This window comes from Pseudochaenichthys georgianus, chromosome 10 (assembly GCF_902827115.2).
Source record: "Pseudochaenichthys georgianus chromosome 10, fPseGeo1.2, whole genome shotgun sequence".
NCBI lineage: Eukaryota > Metazoa > Chordata > Actinopteri > Perciformes > Channichthyidae > Pseudochaenichthys > Pseudochaenichthys georgianus.
In genome coordinates this window covers 23,102,090-23,123,651 of record NC_047512.1, presented here as the reverse complement: position 1 = coordinate 23,123,651, position 21,562 = coordinate 23,102,090, and the positions used below count along the sequence as shown (strand labels likewise).

Here is a 21,562-nt window from a genome sequence, read left to right as displayed (position 1 = left end):
CATTAAGAAAATGGCATTTAAACATAGTTGTCTTGGTAACAAAATAAACACACAGGACACAATAAAATACACTTTAACTGTTGACCCCTTGTTTTTAATACAAAGTCCTGCACTTTGAAACCCAACCATCCACCAAGTTTAAACATTTTGGACTTCTTTATTTGGAGGAAACTGAAGTCAAAGCAGAAATTAAGTTCAATCGAAAGCATATATAACAAAGCAGATTAATTATGTATAAACATGTGGGATAGCGACTCATATTTGTTTATGTATGAGGTGGCACATGTTCACACCTATTGTACATATTTATTGAAACTGAAATAGTAATAGAAGTGATCTATTACTTAATTTTGTACAGATTGTAAAATGAAACTGTTATGCATTTTATTAAATTCCAATTAATTAAAGTATCCAATTATGCATGAAAGGCCTCCCATGTGTTACTAATACATGTTGATGCAGCCACACCATACAGGGTGCGAAGAGAGCCAGCGAGGAGAAGAAAACACGATGAGAAAGTATCATTAGAGAATCTAAGTATCATTAGATTATTGTAGCATCGGAGAAATAACATAATATGTTGTTTTCATGTCTCCATACAAGCCCACACCATTAGAGGTCCGGGAACAACCGCGCACGGACAATCCCAACATGACCCATCTGGATTTGACAGTCACTCCGGGTCATTGAGTGCATGCATTTTCATCTCCTGCTAATCTCTAAAATGGCCTTGTTTTCTCCTCCCTCTCCCCATCCTCTGATCTCTACAGCCATACTCTACTTCTATTTGAGCTAAATCTGAACACATCAGAGTAATGCTACACGACGTCTAAGGCATCCCAGTGGGAGCAAAGCAGATGAAGATGGTTGGATTAGTTCTTCTTCCCTCCCCCTCCTCTGATGTATAGTGATCTTAGAGTTGTTGATCAGATTACAAATAAGTGATGTGTTTGTTTGCTTACAAGGGACAGGTTTGGGAGAAAAAATTGCAGAAGCATTGTCCAACGTACATGTGTATATATCGAAGCTTATTTCAAACACCAGTTCACTGATGGGCATTGAAAGTTCAAGATGTCATTATAACAAACAACAACATTGACTCACTATACAATAAACACCTTACACCTGTACTACTAATTTTTATCCTAGTGTCTGAGCCATAAACAAGTCTGTCCTTTATGCTCTTGGCTAGTATTATAGCCATCGTTGAATGAAGAAGCACCGAGCTGTGTTTTATTTAATTAAACTCCCCTCGGGTGCGCAGCGGCAAATGAACTGTAGCCTAACAAACTCCCACCACCACACATCACTCTGCTAATCAGACAGCAGCCATGAGGCACAAGCTCTACTCTGACAAATGTCCTTCTCGCCGCATGGACGTCTGAGCATTATGGCCTTTGTGTTCACAAATAGCAACACATTCTGTCTTTGTTTGTGAAGGGAAGAATAGTCACATGATCAGCAAACAGAGTGTGCTTAGTAGTCATTGAATGTGTGACAGAAGAAGCTACTACAATTTCAAGACGTCTGGACTTGTTTGTATCTATAACTATAACACAGATGAAAGCTCTGGAAAATGCTAGTAAATGTACTTTGAGTTACGACAAGCAAAAAGTGCTGTTGATGAACAATTACTGAGCTTACATGTCAGTATCTTTCTCTGTGAAAAATGAGCAAATGCCATCAGCTTGTGAATAGCAGGTGATATAAATGAAAGCCCCAGGAACAAAGCGACTAAATGTACCTTGAGTTAAGGCTTCGCTGTCAATTACTGCCACTTTAGTTTCATTTGATAAACAATTATACAAAAAAAGGGGTGAAAACACACACCTCAATAATGTTGCGCTTGGGGAACATGTTTATCCGCACCAACGTACAAATGTACGCATGCACACTGAGGAACTGCTCTGATAGCAATGCATGTATTTGGGTCTCCAGAGCGATGTAAGTCTCGTTCAAATGAGAGGCTCCATTAACCTCCGAATCAACTGCAATAGTATTACATCCTCTTTACACAGACATTACCACATTAACATTGTTTCAGTAAGTGGCTGGTACAGTAATACGCCTTGACTTTAGAAAACACTGTCATATATTCCTGCTCTAGCGTGCACATCAAGGACGCTTCTACAGCAATGGCAGTGGCTCCCACACTTCTCTGAGGAGTGCCAGATTTAACACAGCGTGTGTCTGTGTGTGTGCAAGTGTACAGAGTGTGTTTGCAGCATTGTGACAGTAGTGGGTGGAAGGAAGTCACACGCCGCCATCTCATCTTCCATGAGCTTTGGTCCCCGAGGTTGGCTGGTTACATAAGTGATGCTAACACAGAACATTGGCCACCTCCAGGGACGTCTGTTGCATGTCATTGCAGTCCTGCAGTTCTACTTGCTGCTGTGTGTGAGCCCTGCATACATACACATTTAAATCCTATGATGGCATGTCATGTATTATCACTGCACATTCATAGTCCACATACTGCCTTGACACATTGTTCATAGAATCAAAATATAAATTGTAGTACTTTCTGTAGTACTTTTTGGTAAGGAGTTATTGGTTCTATGCTAAAACCGCTGTATTTAGTTTGAAAACCCCTAATTACTATTAATGTGCTTTATTTTGTAATAATACAGGTCTTAACGCAGGTCTGTAACTGGATGCAAACTCTTCATGACATGCCGATAAGCACCTATGACACTACAACAACCTTTGCCCTAAACCCAAGTCATGCAAAATGATCATTGTTCATCATATCTATTCACACATGTCTGTGGAGCCGGATTACCACATCAAGAGTCTGGTATTGAACATATGAACTCCACATCAGAGGCATCACCATGGCTCAGTGATAATCTTGTCAAAACACTATGATGACCACAATTATAGTGAATCTCTCTCAATCACTAAGGCTGTAATAACCCCCTTCATCCCTCCAAGGCTTCCCTTCTTCTCCACCTCATCCTCACTCTCTCTTTGTCTCACAGACAGACAGAAACTCCCCCACACACACACACACACACACAAGCATACTGTGCGCAGGTCAGTGCAGCGGCGGTGGCTGCAGACTGGAGCAGAGGTCGGCCGCACCCTGCTATTATCCCCGGAGTCCTGCTCTGTTTAAAGGCAGCGCTGTGGCACAGTGAGTGATGGCTCCCTGCTGGGAGCTCACTAGCAGGTGACAAGTCACACAGAACACACACAGAGGGACGCGATGCAGCCACACGGACAAACACACACATACACACCAGTGGACGCACACACGCTGTTAGTCAGCCATGAGTGAAACAGGCAAGAAATAAAACCTGCAAACTCACAGGGACACACATATATGCCTGCATGCATGAATGTGAACACACACACACACACACACACACACACACACACACACACACACACACACACACACACACACACACACACACACACACACACACACACACACACACACACACACACACACACACACACACACACACACACACACACACACACACACATATGCTGAGTGTGGTTAAAAGCCAGTCGTGCTCTCCAGAGATAGAGCCAGTGGCCACAGAGAGGCAGAGAGGAAGCAGCTGGCTGCTGAAATACTTCCCCTCCTAACACTGTAATTTCCTCCCAGAGGCACACCTGGGCCGACACTCATTCCCACAAACATACTGTATCTGTGTGTTTGCATAAAGTGCACACATGTTAGAGTATTCTTGCACCTGTGTATGGTTTTGGTCTTCTGTGTGTGTATGTTTCTGCTTGTCTGCGTGTGTGTGTGCTTGTGCAGGTATGCACTAATGCACACTGCTAATTAAAAGTGAATCCCCACTGCCCAATATAACACCCATTATATGGTATTACACGTTATTACATACATAAACCACATGTTTCCTATATAATGCAAGCTGTGAAACAGAACGTGGCGCCTCTGTTCTGCAGACCTAAAATCAGCATGCAGCTGCTGCGATGTGGCCGGACCTGTACAACCAGCTGATCTTATTAAAGACAGTTTTATTTGATTAATACAAAATAAGTCAACATTTGTATAAGATTTATGTAAGGGACACTACACTTAACAGATACAAAAGAAATACAAAACAAATTGTAAAATTAAAGAAATTAGAGCAACACAATGTGAAATCACAACATTGTGTTGGGATAGAGAGAAGAGTTTGAATATTCTGTTTAGGTCTAAATATAGTGATTCCTAATGGACACCTTGCTTTCCTGAATAGAGTATACTTACCACCGGTATTTATCCATGCTAAAATGGTTCACTGAGGTTTCTGTTTCCACATTTTAGAGAGCGTTTTACGTTTTTTTTTGCAAAAAATGCTTAGCCCCAGACAAGCTTTGGCAGATGTCATTGTTTACATGTGCTATATTGAGTGGAGAAATTCTCCTTTCAAAGTACTGATGTTAAAGCCTAAAACAGCAGGTTACAGACACTCAGGACACAGGGCTCCTGACTTCATTCCTAGAAGGGCTTAGAAAGCCAATTTTGCTTTGAGGTGAATGAGACTGTGGCAAAATGGGAACATGTTGCTCATGGGAAAATAGCCAGGTAATAGAAAGGAAAGTGTTTGAAATATTACCGAAATAACTATTTTTGAAGGCAAAACAAAACAATTAAAAAATGTGTTATCATTCTTGAATGCATAACAACTGCTAAACTTGGCAAGCAGAACAGGTCAATGTTGAACTAAAGGGATGATCACAACCGCATTTATTTTGTCTCACTTTACTTCTCCCCTTTGTTTGAACTGCCTCCTATAAAACCTGGAATCTCCCTTCAAAGATGTCCACATCTAAAGGGGTTTAGAGGATTCGCTCAGCACATTGTCTTAAATAAGCCACATAAGGACGTCAGGAGAATGTCACCTTTCCGGGGTTTGCAGGTGGCTATTTCTGATTTCAACAAGAGCCAAGATGTTCCGCAAAGTGTCTGCTGGGGCCTGTGTGTGTGTGTGTGTGTGTGTGTGTGTGTGTGTGTGTGTGTGTGTGTGTGTGTGTGTGTGTGTGTGTGTGTGTGTGTGTGTGTGTGTGTGTGTGTGTGTGTGTGTGTGTGTGTGTGTGTGTGTGTGTGTGTGTGTGTGTCAGAGGTGGGGGAATATGTGGCATATTTTTGGACTTGAGACTTGCTTGACTATCATTGATAAAAGACTTGACTTTGACTTGGTATTCATGACTTGAGACTTGACTTGAGACAGATGACTCAAAAGGACTTTTCTTTTTAAATTTAAATATTCGCATTTGTTTTTGTATTGTACGGAGCCCCTAAAGGGCAATGAAAAAAAAAAGATACTGTATCTTGTTTGCACGAGAAAGTTACCGGAGCGCCATAGGAAGTGGAGCACACAGGAGAGAACCGTGTCATTGCAGACTGTAATGTTTATGTTGGGAAATGGCAGTGCATACACTATTTTAGATATATTTCGAACTTGGACTCTCATTCACTTCATGAAATTGCTGCAGCACCAGGAGGCAGCGGGACATGTAACTCCGCCTCTGAGAAGTGCAGCACCAGCGCGCAAAGAGCTGTGCCTTTTACGCAACGCCTTCACTGTGTTTACCTTCATTGGAACAGCTAAAGAGCGACCGCAGGCTGCTACGTTTAACCACACACACCTCTACACACATCGAACTGCCAGATTAATCCCCCTATTACTCGTTTTATGAAGGAGATGTCCGGTCACTAAGGCGCATGATGTGTGTGGTGTGTGTGTGTGTGTGTGTGTGTGTGTGTGTGTGTGTGTGTGTGTGTGTGTGTGTGTGTGTGTGTGTGTGTGTGTGTGTGTGTGTGTATGTGTGTGTGTGTGTGTGTGTGTGTGTGTGTGTGTGTGTGTGTGCTCTGCTCTGCTCTGCTCGGCTCTACCTGTGTGTGTGTATTCGGTGTGTATGTGTGTGTCCGACAACGGCATTTGTTTTCAAATGACCATGAACAGTAATTTACACACATCTGGCCAACTCCATATGTGGGTGTTCCCAAATGAAATACATTTGTTTAATCTTAATGTTGCACAGTCTGCACACAAACACACACCATGCGCCCTGGAACATACGCTATTCTGTTGTATTGGTTTTGATGCAATATTTCTTTGTGCACAGACACAGTTACAGTAGGAAAACAATGAGACAGTGTCATATGGGAGCTCTTCAGACATGGAGAAATGCTGTGACCCTGCTGAAGGGGAGCCAGGGCAGGAGGCTTAACATGTTGATGTAAAAATATTTGAGTTGTACTCCTGTATGTTTGTTGTTTGTAGCCTACTGTTATGTAATAAAATGCAAAATCTAAAAAATATATTTAAAAAAAAAAGAGTAATGGGGAAAGTTGGAGCAAGAAGGATGGTGTAAGGAGCGAGACAGAGAGAGAGTTGGTAAACTGGAGCATCCTTCATTTTCAGCATGCGAGAAGCAGACATTGACACTAACCGCAGAGGGGGGATATTTGACCCCCTACTGCACAGCAGCCTGAACCTGTATCACTGATCTCTCTCGCGTACGATTCTCTTTTTCTCTTGTTTATGTCCCTTTCGATCAAATCTAGCTATAGCTCAAGCTCATGAAATGAAATGAAACCCTGCTTATCAAAGGGCATCTAAACAATAGCCATTGCTAGGCAACCGGGTGTGGTGCCAAATTATAGCGCAACATTAAACAGCTGTTCCTATGGGGGGTAACAATTACACCGTTCCCCACATTGCTCCCCGGGCGCCGTTCAAAATGGCAGCACACTGCTCCTAACACTAGGATGGGTCAAATGCAGAGAAATAATTTCCCCATGAGGGATTAATAAAAGTTCATCTTAATCTTAATCTTACCCCTTTTGGTGGTTCTGGGTCAACATTTTTTTATTTTCATCCCACAAGCCCCAAAACTAACTGGTGATAAATATGCTAATTGTAGTCAAACTCATTTAGTAAAATATTTGTGTGGGTTCATTTCATTTCAGTTACATATATAAAAAAATTCAGGGGGGTAAAAATGCTTTGCGGTTCTAGTGTTAAGCTACAGTGACTAGCACCACTGGCCTCTGTATGCCCCCCCTACAATTTCCTCTCTGCTCAGGCCAAAGCTGACGGGTCATTGTATCGCTGCTGTGCGATGGGGCATACACCAGCAACACAAAAACATTAAACCTAACAACAGCTCACACCAGCCCAGAAAAGTGAGGCACAAAACATACAATAGCAACGCAGAATAGCCTGAGGGGTAAAACAAATGCTGCCTTTGTGCAGATGCATGGGCTCCTGTGTGTATAGTTGCCTCAGTCCTCCGCCCAGTGTCAGTCCAGAAGCTAATGGCAATCACTCTGCCCCGGACGCTGCAGGGAGCCTTTCCGCCTTGAGAACAATACAAATCTCTGAAATGTCAACCAAAACCAGTCAGCTGCAAAGGACTTATTTTTGTAATACAATATAACCTACTGTGTGTGTAGTTGTTGAAACATAATTTACATGCCACGAAAATATAGCAAATTACAGTTTAACAAGTTGCTTCTGTAGTGCTAAAAGGTGTAACTATACAAGAAAGAAAGTACGAACATTTGTGAATGAATGAATAATGTTCATTTGGGAGCCCAGTCCAGGAAGCAGACTGGGATATTTAGGGTAAAAAGCCCTCTGGTTGTCCATCTGTTTGGGCATGTCTCAGAACTCTGGACACATCACTGCAGTGGCACACATACACATGTTTGTAAACAAAGCATCACACCCACACAGGAAGTCCAGTCCCACTAGACAAAATACCAACTTCACCCTAACTGTCCAGCCTCAGAAAAAACCAACACAAGAGCATTGTTTTGATCAAAAAGGAGCAAGATAAAGCAAAACAACTGAGGAGTAAAGTGAAGAAAAGGAAAGGAAATAAAAACAGCAGTACAGAAATATACTGATAAAAACCACAAATAAATAAAATGAGTATATAAACTGAAATTGTAAGGGGCAAAGGAAAGACAGATTGAATGATGGAGCTTCGTCTGCATAGCTACAGATGAATGGCAATCCTTCGTTTTCTATCGCTGCAGCGATTAATTGAAGAATGTGACATATTAATAATAAAGCTTGCTCTCTCAACTTTGGACAATGATTCACACCTCCTCAGCTTATGGTGTAAGAAACCGATCAATCTCGCTCCTTCTTCAGCTCCTCTATTACCTTGCTAAATATAACTTCCTTCCCTCTGTCTTTGGCCAGGAAATGAGCCCAACATTCAATAACTGGCTGTGATGTAGGCATGCTTTGCAAATGAGATCTCCAGATCTGATTGATTGATTATTAATGAATTTGCTAATGTCCCTGATTGATCTACAGGGGGTATATTTTCGGCAAAAGAGAACATGAGGAACCAAAAGAGGAGAGGAAAGGGTTTGGGTTAAAGGCAGCATATACTGTGCTTCCTATGTGTGCATGATATTACAGTCACATGATTGAACAACTGGAAGGTAAACCTCTGTTTACATAATGTGGTGGTCTAGAATAGAACAGAGAAAAATAAGAAGGAAAAAGAGAAGAGAAACAAAGAGAGAGATCCGCATCAAATGCCACTGGGAGCAGCACATGCCTGGTTGCCTGTCTGTGTGTCAGTCGCTCTGTCTGCTTGGCCTTGAAAATCCCAGCACTCAAAACCAGACGACCACAGAACTCATGCCCACGCCATACATGCACGCACACACAGGCACACACAGGCACACACAGGCACACACAGGCACACACAGATACACACAGGCACACACAGGCACACACAGATACACACAGGCACACACAGGCACACACAGGCACACACAGGCACACACACTGTGGCCTGTTCTATCCTACGCTATTGATCTGCACCCCACTCTTCATTAGAAAGAAAGATTCAAAGGCAACAAGGAGCAGCAGTGAGACGTGTTGTGCGTGTGTCTGCGTGTCTGTGTGCATGCAGCATGTATGTGTGTTCCGAGATGTAAATGGATGATCAAGGGAGTTGTGTAAACTGCGTGTGGTTACATCCTGTGTGTGTGTTATTTTTCGGTATAGGTGTCTTAGTGTGTGCATGCTCGCGCTCATGTGTGTGTGTACGTATGTGGATGTACTGCCAGGTATCAGTAACAGTGGGAGCGAACTGTGTTACTCTAATGCAGTCTGTCCTCGCTGGGTGTTCCTATGGAAACTCTCTCTCTCTGTATATTATTAGACCTTCTTGAGTCAACTGCTCAGAATAGGAAGACACAGATCTCATCTATATCCACTCGCTATAAAGCGCTCCGTCTCGCTCCTGTACAACATGGGAGACTTGATTCTGAGGGAAGATCTTTGCTTTGGTGATGAGTAGAGCCTCTTGCACAGGTCGAGGGTCAACATTGATTGACTTGTAGGCATCAGATCAATCACTGTAATTGGGCAGCCACCATCCCTGACACAAGCCTAAAGCAAACCGTGGAGTAATATTTTATTTTTAAAAACAAGCCAAGTACTTAAACCCCTGACAGTACAGCCTTTCACTGGATATCCTGTTTTCTTAGATTTTGTCTTTCTTTTTCTGGTTTGTTTAACAATAACATTGTGCACCTTTTCAAAAACGACTAAGATATACAAAAGAAAAGCAGACAATTGTACTTTTACTTGCCATCTTTTCAGATCAATTCCAAAACTAAAGTGCACTGTTTCAGATGGACTGAATAATTGGTAGTGTGGCGGCTCAATACCCCCAGTTACATTTGAGTCGCCGAGAGGCTAAACTTGGCTTTAAACTGTGACGCGTTTTCGAAAAGAAAGTCCATGTTGAAGCAATATAGTTTTAAGGATATTTAATAAACAAAATCAAAACATAGTAACTATGGACAAAACGGTCAACAGAAAAAATGACAGCACAAGCTCACCCTCTGTCATGTGCACTCGACTTATAAACCAAACCACACCCGTGTGACAATTACCGGAAGTGCTCAACAAGCAAATAAAGATGACGTAAATAATAATAATAACAATAATACAAATAATGAACTTGAGCTAAGTAGTGTTATCGCACCTACAGGAAATTGGGCAACGCCCTCTAGCAATTTGGCAACACCCCCAGCCACTGGCATCCGCTGGGCTTTTGACTGGGACACACCCATGTGAGTCCTATCTGGGGCAGAGTCCTGCACGGGTCTGATTTTCAAGACCCGCTCCCGCCCCACACCCGCGACGTGCAATACCGAACCCGCCCCGCTACCCGCACATATTGCCAATTAGTTCCGCAACCCGACCCGACCCGTCGGCACAAGATCCGCGACCCGACCCGAACCCGCATAGCCTATATATGAGCAGTGAAAACGTGCAATTATTAACACACGCAGTTGCATATTTGTCTCAAAAAGCGTGGGATGTTGGTTATTTTCTCCATCTAGGAACCAAAAGCCTCCCAGACGTTGGATTTCGCTCTTGAGGAAGTGTTATTGAAAATGCTGTATTCTCCGCTAGAGAGCTTCACCTCAGCCATTTCGAATGTGGCGCGCACAGCAGCAGATTGATGCGCTGTAGAGGTTATGATTATGCACGGTCCCGCGGGGGAGAAGTCTGAGGATTTAAACATTAAACTAAATTATCATTATTTCAATATATTTATTATGCAACACCCGCGACCTGACCCGCATCATCTTTGTTTTACCCAGAACCGAACCCGGAAAAAAGCGTTTGGAAAAATACCACCCGCGAATCACCTTTTTTGCGGGTCACCCGTCGGGTACCCGACCTGATGCAGGACTCTGATCTGGGGTGCTACATCTGTACAGGTAGGATTCCTTCTCACAACAAAAACGTTACAACCAAACCTTTTTATTTAAGCACAAATATATCTGATATTCTCTTCTTACAGCTGATACTGGTTCACTGTATGCTCAACGTTTGCAGGTATGACAAAATAAATGCCCCGCCCAGGATAACATAAGGTTTCAAACATTGTTTGTGCGTGCAGCAAACTAAAGATTTATTGAATACTAAATCAGAACCCTATCCAGAAGTAAGGTTCCAGAGCCGACGCTGTGCGTAGAGGTGAGCCCAACCAGATCCAACTGGTACCGCTCCACCTCCCGCACAAGCTCCGGCTCCTTCCCCCCCAGAGAGGTGACGTTCCACGTCCCCAAAGCCAGCTTCTGCCGCCCGGGTCTGGTCCGTCGAGACCCTCCGCTTTCACTGCCACCCTTCTGGCAGCGCACCCGACCCCATCGATGTTTTCCTCTCTGAAGAACCAGCACCTTACCGTGGTAGAGAGGTTTGTGTGCCCTGATGAACCTGGGGGCTGTGTTGTCTGGAACCTTGTGTTCCTGGTAGGGTCTCCCATGGCAAATTGGTCTCAGGCAAGGGGCCAGACTAAGATTGGTTCAAAAGACCTCATGAAAGACGACACAGGAAGTGAGGATACCCGGCCCGGAGGAAGCCCGGGGTCCCCTTCTGGAGCCAGGCCCAGAAGGAGGACTCGTCGGCGAGCGTCTGGTGGCCGGGCTTGCCACGGAGCCCGGCCGGGCTCAGCCCGAAAAGGCAACGTGGGCAACACCTCCGCTTCTCCGTCCCGCGGGCCCACCACCTACGGGAAACATCGATGGGGTCGGGTGCGGAGTGGTGGTTTGTTACTGGACTTCTGTGCTAGTCATGGATTGGCCATAACAAACACCATGTTCGAACATAAGGATGCTCATAAGTGTACGTGGTACCAGAGCACCCTAGGCAGAAGGTCCATGATCGATTTCGTTATCGTATCATCGGACCTGAGGCCGTATGTTTTGGACACTCGGGTAAAGAGAGGGGCGGAGTTGTCAACTGATCACCATCTGGTGGTGAGTTGGGTCGAGTGGCGGGGGAAGCCTCTGGATAGACCTGGTAAGCCCAAACGTGTAGTTCGGGTGAACTGGGAACGTCTGGAGGAGGCCCAAGTTCAGGAGGCCTTCAACTCACACCTCCGGCGGAGCTTTTCGGGCATTCCTGTGGAGGTTGGGGACATTGAACCAGAGTGGTCGGTGTTCAAAGCTTCTATTGCCAAAGCCGCGGCGGGGAGCTGTGGTCTCAAGGTCCTAGGTGCCTCAAGGGGCGGTAACCCTCGAACCTCCTGGTGGACACCGGTGGTCAGGGAAGCCGTCCGACTGAAGAAGGAGGCCTTCAGGGATTTGTTATCCCGGGGGACTCCCGAGGCAGTTGCAAGGTACCGACAGGCCCGAAGGGCAGCAGCCTCATCCGTGGCCGAGGCAAAGCAGCGGGTGTGGGAGAAGTTCGGAGAAGACATGGAGAAGGACTTTCGGGCGGCACCAAAGTTGTTCTGGAAAACTGTCCGACACCTCAGGAGGGGGAAGCAGGGAACCATCCAAGCTGTGTACAGTAAGGATGGGACGTTGTTGACCTCAACTGATGGAGTGTTGGGGCGTTGGAAGGAACACTTTGAGGAACTCCTGAACCCGACAACTCCGCCCTCTATGTTAGAGGCAGAGCTGGAGTATGACGGGGGATCAACACCAATCTCCCGGGGGGAGGTCACTGGGGTCGTCAAACAACTCCACAGTGGCAAAGCCCCGGGGGTGGATGAGATCCGCCCGGAAATGCTGAAGGCTCTGGGTGTTGAGGGACTGTCATGGTTGACACGTCTCATCAACGTTGCGTGGAAGTCGGAAACAGTACCGAAGGAGTGGCAGACCGGGGTGGTGGTCCCCCTTTTCAAAAAGGGGGATCAGAGGGTGTGTGCCAATTACAGAGGCATCACACTACTCAGCCTCCCCGGGAAAGTTTACTCCAAGGTACTCGAAAGGAGGGTCAGGCCGATTGTCTAACCTCAGATTGAGGAGGAACAATGCGGATTCCGTCCTGGTCGTGGAACGACGGATCAGCTTTTTACTCTCGCAAGGTTCCTGGAGGGGGCCTGGGAGTACGCTTATCCGGTCTACATGTGTTTTGTAGACTTGGAGAAGGCGTATGACCGGGTTCCCAGGGAGTTACTGTGGGAGGTGCTGCGGGAGAATGGGGTGAGGGGGTCTCTACTCAGGGCCATCCAATCTCTGTACTCCCAAAGCGAGAGCTGTGTCCGGGTCCTCGGCAGTAAGTCGGACCCATTTCCGGTGAGGGTTGGCCTCCGCCAGGGCTGCGCTTTGTCACCAATCCTGTTTGTAATATACATGGATCGGATTTCGAGGCGTAGTCGTGGGGGGGGGGGTCTGCAGTTCGGTGGACTAAGGATTGCACCACTGCTTTTTGCAGATGATGTGGTTCTGATGGCTTCATCGGTCTGCGACCTTCAGCACTCACTGGATCGGTTCGCAACCGAGTGTGAAGCGGCTGGGATGAGGATCAGCACCTCCAAATCTGAGGCCATGGTTCTCAGCAGGAAACCGATGGACTGTCCACTCCAAGTAGGGAATGAGTCCTTACCCCAAGTGAAGGAGTTCAAGTATCTCGGGGTCTTGTTCTCGAGTGAGGGATCAATGGAGCGTGAGATGGGCCAGAGAATCGGAGCAGCGGGAGCGGTATTGCAGTCGCTTTACCGCACCGTTGTGACGAAAAGGGAGCTGAGCCAGAAGGCAAAGCTCTCTGTCTACCGGGCCATTTTCGTTCCTACCCTCACCTATGGTCATGAAGGATGGGTCATGACCGAAAGAACGAGATCGCGGATACAAGCGGCCGAGATGGGTTTCCTCCGCCGGGTGGCTGGTGTCTCCCTTAGAGATAAGGTGAGAAGTTCGGTCATCAGGGAGGGACTCGGAGTTGAGCCGCTCCTCCTTCGCGTCGAAAGAAGCCAGTTGAGGTGGTTCGGGCACCTAGTTAGGATGCCACCTGGGCGCCTCCCTAGGGAGGTGTTCCAGGCACGTCCAGCTGGGAAGAGACCAAGGGGTAGACCTAGGACCAGGTGGAGGGATTATATCTCTTCGCTGGCCTGGGAGCGCCTTGGGATCCCCCAGTCAGAGCTGGTTGATGTCGCCAGGGAAAAGAAAGTTTGGGGCTCTCTGCTGGAACTGCTACCCCCGCGACCCGACCACGGATAAGCGGGAGAAGATGGATGGATGGACTAAATCAGAAACATTGGATGGTGACTTGTACATTATACATTCTCAAAACTCCAATTTAGCTAAATGTAAAAGAGTTGAATAAATGAATTATATTCTTCAGTCGACACTTTTATCAGAGATGTGGACCTTGAACAACCTCATTTGTCTTCCTTAAGGTCAGATTTGTTTCCCCTAATTTAATTGAAAAAGACAATTTGAGAGTAATCCAAGATGAAAACCAGAGACAAGCTGAATTCTAATGTTGAACATAAAATATTGCCTGCGTGATAAGGTTCAGACATTGAGTATTAAGGTCTATTTGAATACATATTTGCTTTCCCTCCCTTTTATCCCAGAGCAGACATGCTCTGTCATACCATAAGTATTATTCTTCCTCTAAAAGAAAGTGCTACTTGTTGTTTCACTTAATTCATTTCATCTGTAGAGTGGAAAATGGAGGCAGACGCGACTGGAAACCAAAGAGTTGAGTGCCATCTGTTAATTGTCGAGGCAGTATATCATTCTGGTAAAGATATAGAGGGTGTTACCTCAACAATTAAACACGTAAGTCTCCATATGTCACTCCTTTGTCATTGGAAGATGTGTGCAGTGACAGGAAGATGTATTTGAGTCTGTGTAGGTGTAATGTTTTTGACAGCAGTGTATGCTCATGCTGGGACTTGCTGTCTTTGATATGATTATACCTCTCACCGGTACAAAAAGGTCCGCACACATAACCCCCATACTTGCAAAACTACACTGGCTCCCAGTCCACTACAGGATCCAGTTTAAGGTTCTGCTCCTCACGTACAAAGCCCTGAATGGACAAAGCCCAAAATACCTCTGTGACCTCATTCATACCCAGACATCTACCCGCTCTCTCCGCTCCAGCCACGCTCCTCTTCTTTACATCCCCCGCACACGTCTCCGAACAATGGGAGACCGAGCCTTCTGCTCATTCGCCCCGCGCCTCTGGAACTCCCTCCCAGATCAGCTGAGATCTGCCCCTTCCACCGAGGTCTTCAAAACCGGCCTTAAGACCCTCTTCTTTCTCTTCTTCCAATAAACTTTGAGCATGGTACACCTGGAGTACTGCCATTTGTATCGCTATCTCCGACTTTTATTTTTGTACTCTATTTTATTTTTGATTTTTTGATTTCTTATTATTATTACAATTATTTGTTTAATCTCTCAAAGTGTATCAGTATCCCTTGTTGTGAAGCACTTCGAGATTTGTCTTGGCAGATGAGAAGCGCTATATAAATTAAATATATGATTATATCAGCAGGTGTGTGAGGGAACAATGGTTTCAGCGCAAGGAACAGTCCGTGTAATGTTTGAAGATGTGCTGCAGGGAACATTAATGATATTGAAAAGGCAGGACTAATATTTATGTAGGTTTCAAATGGGGGGTGGTCTGATCAGGGCCTAGCTTGCAGCCATTGCCATTAAATCATGTCACATGTCACATGTCAAGTAAAGATGGAGTGAAATAGAGCATAGAGCTGAAGTGCGCAGATTCAGTGAAGGGTGTGTAAAAGTGGAGGATGGCACAGACTGACCTCTGGAGTGGTAGTCTGCCGCCGTGCTGCTGATAGGCGCTTTCTTTATGGCTGAGGAGCGATAGACGATGTGTGTCCTCCCTTCTCCTCCGTCCTCCTCCTCTTCCATCACTCTATCCCCCCTCTCCACTGGCTCGATAAAAAACTCCTCTTGCTCCATCCTGATCATACCAGCCTGAAAGAGAGTGTGGAGAATTAATTAGATGACATTAATACAATTTGAACTCGTATAAACACTCAACACCGAGCTCCGCCCTTGTTTGCCTCTCACTCTCTTCTCCAGCCATCCTTCACTTCCTCTCTTGCCCTGACAGTTTAAGGACAGAAATAGCCCGTGTCTGTACTCCACTGCTGTGTTAAGGGCATGCTGGGAGAAAAAGAGAAGAGGAGAGGACGGCAGTGATCCCTCCTGGGGACCTGCAGAGGTCCAGAGTGACACCTGGCATCTCAAATGGCCAACACAACAGCAGGAGATGAGACTGTCCCACTCCTCCATCCTAGACTCTAAACACATTCTGTCAGGTAATTCCCCACGTCGGCCTTACGAACACACACTCACACAAACACAGATGAAATGTGCACATAGGCAAACTCACAGGGAGAGAGTAAGGCGGGGAAGTGAGGGCAGAAACTCTGAAAGAGATGGAGAGAAGTTAAGAAGCGTGCATTCAGAACGCACACACAAATAAAGAAGTCGCGTGCACATAAACGGGGAAAACAGGCACTGGGAAAATTGCCCGTCACTCTCTCTTATTCCATCTGTCTGTATAAGACAACTGGTAATTACCAAGGCAACGCACTGATGTAGAGGAAAGCCATGGGGGAGAACACACAGAGAGGATGGAGATGGCACACAGAGGAAGAGCGCAACAAAGATAGAGCGATAAATGAGGAAGTGAGATACATTCGATACGATCAGCGCTTGCCTGCTTCTCCCTCCGCTCTGACAAGAGGAGGAAGGGATGGTGAGCGAGTTGAAGAGAGGAAAGTGAGCTGATGGAAAAACTAAATATTGTGTGTAGAGGATTGTGTGATGAAAAGATAAGGCTTTGCTAAAAGACTCAGTAATGCCACCCTCGGGCACAACGACAGGATGTCTGTTTAGCCCATTACATCTGTGAGAGTAGATTCAAACTACAACCTACATTATTATATATTTGACAGTAGACTTTACAATACAGTACAGTGTTTCTTTCAAACTCTATAAACATAAACACATGACACCTGTAAATGGTCCAACTAAAACCAGTCATCCGCAAAGGGACTGAACCTTAGTATGTCTGTCTTCCCGCCGTAGGGTTAAAATATCTTATGTAGCACATTTTTATCCTGTTGAAGTGGTTTGCTTTTTTAATAAGTGTATGAGTTTTTTTCTGCCTTTGTGTTTTCAAAGTGGTGAAGATGTTTGATCCTTGGCTTGTCTTGTTTATTTGCACGTGTTTTCTTTAAGTTGCAGTGAGTTGAGTTGTCTCGGCCACCTATAAATAAAATACATTTGGCTTCACAAGCAGAACAGAGAGAATAGATCTACAATCCTTCCTTTGACTGAAGTCATTTCACTATCAAATATCTGTATTTAGAAAGTTATCACCTATACACTATATGGAGCCTGGAACTAACCCAGTTGGTGTTTTGATTTATGAAAGCACCTAGACTCTAAACAATCTTTGTGTTGGTACAGCATACTACTTAATGAGTCCTTTGATTACTTAATGTAATGGAGTAAAATAACGTTCATACTCCATGAATTCCTTAGATAGCCTGATTTGGATCCCTACATAGAGAATACATAAGAATATTATGTGCTACATTTTTCTTGCCTTTACCCCTCCTCTCCCATTCCTCTCTCTCTTTCTCCCTGTCAGTCTGAGGCTTTAGTCCCGGAAGGATGTCGACAAGCCACTGACCTGCCCTCTCACTCTCCCTCCCTCCCTCCCCCTCTTTCTCCCTCCACCTCTCTCTCCCTTCTCATCCCTCCATTTCCCCGAGTCGTGGTGCGGCATTCCGATCGCAGATGATGGATCTGCGATGGTGCATGCATTCCCACTCCAGAATACCAAGCAGTGGGCAGAGGAGAGCCGTGTCAAAGAAAAAAGATGACATATGGGACTAGGAGACATGGTTGGATCGATCAGAGCCAAGCGGGGGCGGAGGGTTGGAGAGAGGGGAAGGTGTGAGGGAGAACTGGACACGTACTTTGAAAAGCCCGAGTGCATAAAGCATCAAAGCCTCTGCCCACATTTCCATAGTGAGAAGCATTGTCTTCATCTCCTTTATTAGAGCAGGAGCTGCCAAGTCCTAGTCGAGGAGATTACAGGGAGGCTTGTCCAAACACTGTGTCCAGAACAAATGAGAGGAATTCAGATTCTTCTGCATTGCACTGTCCTAATGTGGCAACAAAAACACCAGGTGGGTTATTTAAAGTTAGGGTTAAAGGCAGGGGCGGATCTACGGGGGGGGCAAGGGGGGGCAGCTGCCCCCCCCCCCCCCCCCCCCCACTGTAGAGCCTTGCCCCCCAGCTGCCCCCCTAACTTTTGTTTCGCTAAAACTGTACTAAAACAAACCTACACTATTTCCACAAGCTTCTCAAGCAACAAAACAAGCATTACATTAATTAAAATTGAATCATTTTAAATATCATTTTAGGCCCGTTAAAAATGCAGCTACGGCCTTGCATTAAACTGCGGAGCGGCGTTCACACAGACTGCGGCTCACACCGCTGCAGAGAGGGAGCGAGCTGTCCCAGCACCTATGGATCAGCTTCCCCTGGGAGCATTTCCCCTTCCACTAGTTTTGTTTTTACTAAGGACGAGAGCTTGAAACTAAATATTAATAAAACACTGCAGTTTGAATCGATAGCGTTTAACAGACGGGCGCTGTTTGGGGCGTTACGTTACAAAATACTATGCAGACAGCGTTAGCTGGGAGATCGATCACTTTGCTAAACTATACGGTAGCCTACTATTAAATCCACGTAAACTACACATCACAGCCATGAGGCCAGATCAATGAAACCAGGATACATCCTTTACCGTAAAAACTGGATCCAAACACAGCTGCCTGTGTGCGCTTGATCAATACTTTCTGATGTTATATTTATGATATGCTACATGGCCCTAATGTGAAAAGTTATACAAGCATTTGTACCAGTGCTTTTCACAAGTAGACTCTTGCAGGCCAGAGTATAGGAGTGATTCAACACCAACAAAAAGACATATGAGAAGTAATCAGGACGAACAGAAAGAGGAAAAGGAAAAGAGAGATGAAGAGACCAGGAGGGTCAGAGCAGGAGGAAGAGGAGGAGATGAAGAGACCAGGAGGGTCAGAGCAGGAGGAAGAGGAGGAGATGAAGACATTAGTGAAGAAGAAGAAATATATGTGAGGAATAAAGATGAAGTATCAGAAAGAGGGCCAGAGGCAGGGATCAGGAGGCAGATGAAACTCCAGCTGGACCACATGGTATGTTCTTATTCTCCTTACATATTCCATTACAGCAGCTCAATCTAGCAGCTCTTAGTATTGACACATATTGATTGAAATGTGTTGCTGCACAGGTCACCTGTAGCTCTCTGAAGAGATGGGTGATGTCATTTGTGTACTTAATTTTAATTAAGTACTTACAGTATGCAGAATTCTGAGTATTCTCTGAATCGGGTGCCTTTTGGGTCTTTATCTTTGAAAAATGAAACCAAAATGTTTGGTCATAACATCTGGTAGTGGACTACTTACATTTTCCCACCTCAGGCACAACATATAAATAATTAGGCCTACTAGGAATTTCCTTGAAAAAATGTAACAGGGTTGAAGTTTTTGACAAAAAGTAGGCATGAGACCTTGTTTAGCTAAGATATGGCACCACATGGAAGTCAAGGACATTACAAAATTGTAATATTTTGCAAAACTATTAATTATTAACTATTATTAATTCATACAACATAGTTGAAATGTTGAGCTTGTCAATCTTAATCTGAAAATACAAAAACTGAAATATAGGTAAGAGAAGAAACTGACACTTTTGTGATGTAATTCCCTCAATGCAGATCACACATGGACTGATCCATTATTTTAATAGGAGGGTAAATGGTATGGCGTGACGGGGTTGAAACAAACTGAGGGACAATATTGCAATTTCATAGATAATTCAAGTATTTTTTCAGAATTGATTTTTGATCAGTTAAAGTTGACAAGCATATGATTATATTAGCAGCAACATTTTGGGATAATTGGCCATTTTGATTTGTTTAATATTAAATTAATATGTAATAATGCTTAGTGAGGACATGCAAATATGTCTGTCTAAGTAAGACAACCAATTTTTTTTTAAAACAAAATATATATTTAATTTTACATTGTAATACAAAACAACCTGTTCCATTAATTCATTGCTTTAAAATACATTTTGTAGTTTCCTTTCATTTAAAATGGTTGAGGTAAGCTTGGGGGACTCAAAGGGCACCCGATTGTTTCTCTTGTGCATTAAGAACACTTGTGTTAGGGCATGGATTAACAATAAATAGGTTATATACAGTATAAAATACCACGTACTGTCCGCCCTCCTATGCCACCCTGGCATGACCTCTTGCCTCCCCTTTGCCCCCCCATGTAAAATGTTCTAGAACCGCCACTGGTTAAGTGGTATAAGTGATAAGCTACGTAAAGATCAACTCTAAACCCATTGTTGAGAGTAATGTAAAATGATTTGGTTGGAGTGGAGGGAATTTAGAAAATAACAACTCTTAAACAATGCACCTTGATTAATCTTAGATAAATAATAACATTTAGTTGAACAGTGTTTGAGAAAAAGCAATCAAAAATGTATAACTTCTGTGGAGGATGTAAAACGTCTCTTTACCATTCACGGCCCCTAACTCCAGCTCGTTATTTTCCGTCTACTGTCAAGTCAGGATTTCCATAGCTTCAGGCATTGAGATGACGGCACCTGGGCCATTTCAAGCTTCATTCTGCACTGCCAAACAAATACTGTATGGGTAAAACTAATGACACATTTTTTGCAAAAGAATGTTGCAGAGTATCAAACTTGAACCTATCTACAACTTTGTGTTTATTTCCTTAATAACTTGACCACAGACTTAAGAGTCTTACAGTATGTCGATTGGTTAAAAACCTGTTAAACCCCGAGCCTGTTTTTCAGGTTTCAGGTTCGAAAATGACATTCCCAGAACAAATGACCATATCTTCCCTTCTAAAAGGGTTAAATTAATCATCTTTTTCTCTCAAAGTAATGATAAACCTGTGAGTTGGATGTAGAAAAGTCATATTCAATATAGATGTTTTTTATTTTAAAGAAAAATCTGATTGAACATAGTAAAAAACTGTAAATTATAGTGTCCGTCCAAAAAATATTTTGTACTTATAGTGAAAACTAACCTTGGATGATGGGTTAGTAGACTAAAAGCTTTAGGAATCCAAAGTACAACATATAATAAGTACCCTGTATCAAGATTGATGCAAAACAAGTGATATTTGATATTTTTAGACAGATTTAGCAAAAGAAACCCTCTTTTGGGGCCATTTGGGTGGATTTTCCATATCTCTGGCCAACACACTCTCACTCCCTAAGCGTCCAGGAGCGACGTTTGGTCAGTGTCCGTGGTGTCCAGTTTTGACGCTCCGAGGCTCCTTCAGCGTCATAAAGGGACGCAAATAGCTTTCAACTGATTGCAATGTATTCCCATCTGCGTCGGGATTTGACGCTCATGGAAGCACGGCATTCGTTTGTGTCGGCTGCCCTTAAAGGCAATGTGAGCGTCCATTCCCATTGGATAACGGAGAATTGTACACCCGGAAGTAAATATTCCCCTTACTGTCGATTGATTTTACAGTGATATCTGCACTACTCATCGACTAAAAAACACCAGATTATCCTTGTTAATTACACAACATTGATTGGTTTAAATTGTGTGCAATGCTTTTGTATTTTTCCCCTTCAATTCGGAGAAACAAATATTTTTTCGGAGTAAAGGATGGCAGAAGACACTACAATACCCAGAATCCCCAGCTATCGTTT

General features: G+C 44.3%; 1 protein-coding gene across 2 annotated transcripts in view; it reads right to left on the bottom strand.

Annotated features, from left to right (window-relative positions):
* The window catches only part of LOC117454267 (A disintegrin and metalloproteinase with thrombospondin motifs 2-like), a 128,088-nt gene that overhangs the window by 55,295 nt on the left and 51,231 nt on the right, over window positions 1-21,562 (bottom strand). For both annotated transcript variants that reach the window (XM_034093439.1, XM_034093440.1), the window contains exon 3: window positions 15,535-15,709. In XM_034093439.1, the coding sequence (XP_033949330.1) occupies window positions 15,535-15,709 (175 nt within the window). The remainder of the gene's footprint in view (window positions 1-15,534; window positions 15,710-21,562) is intronic.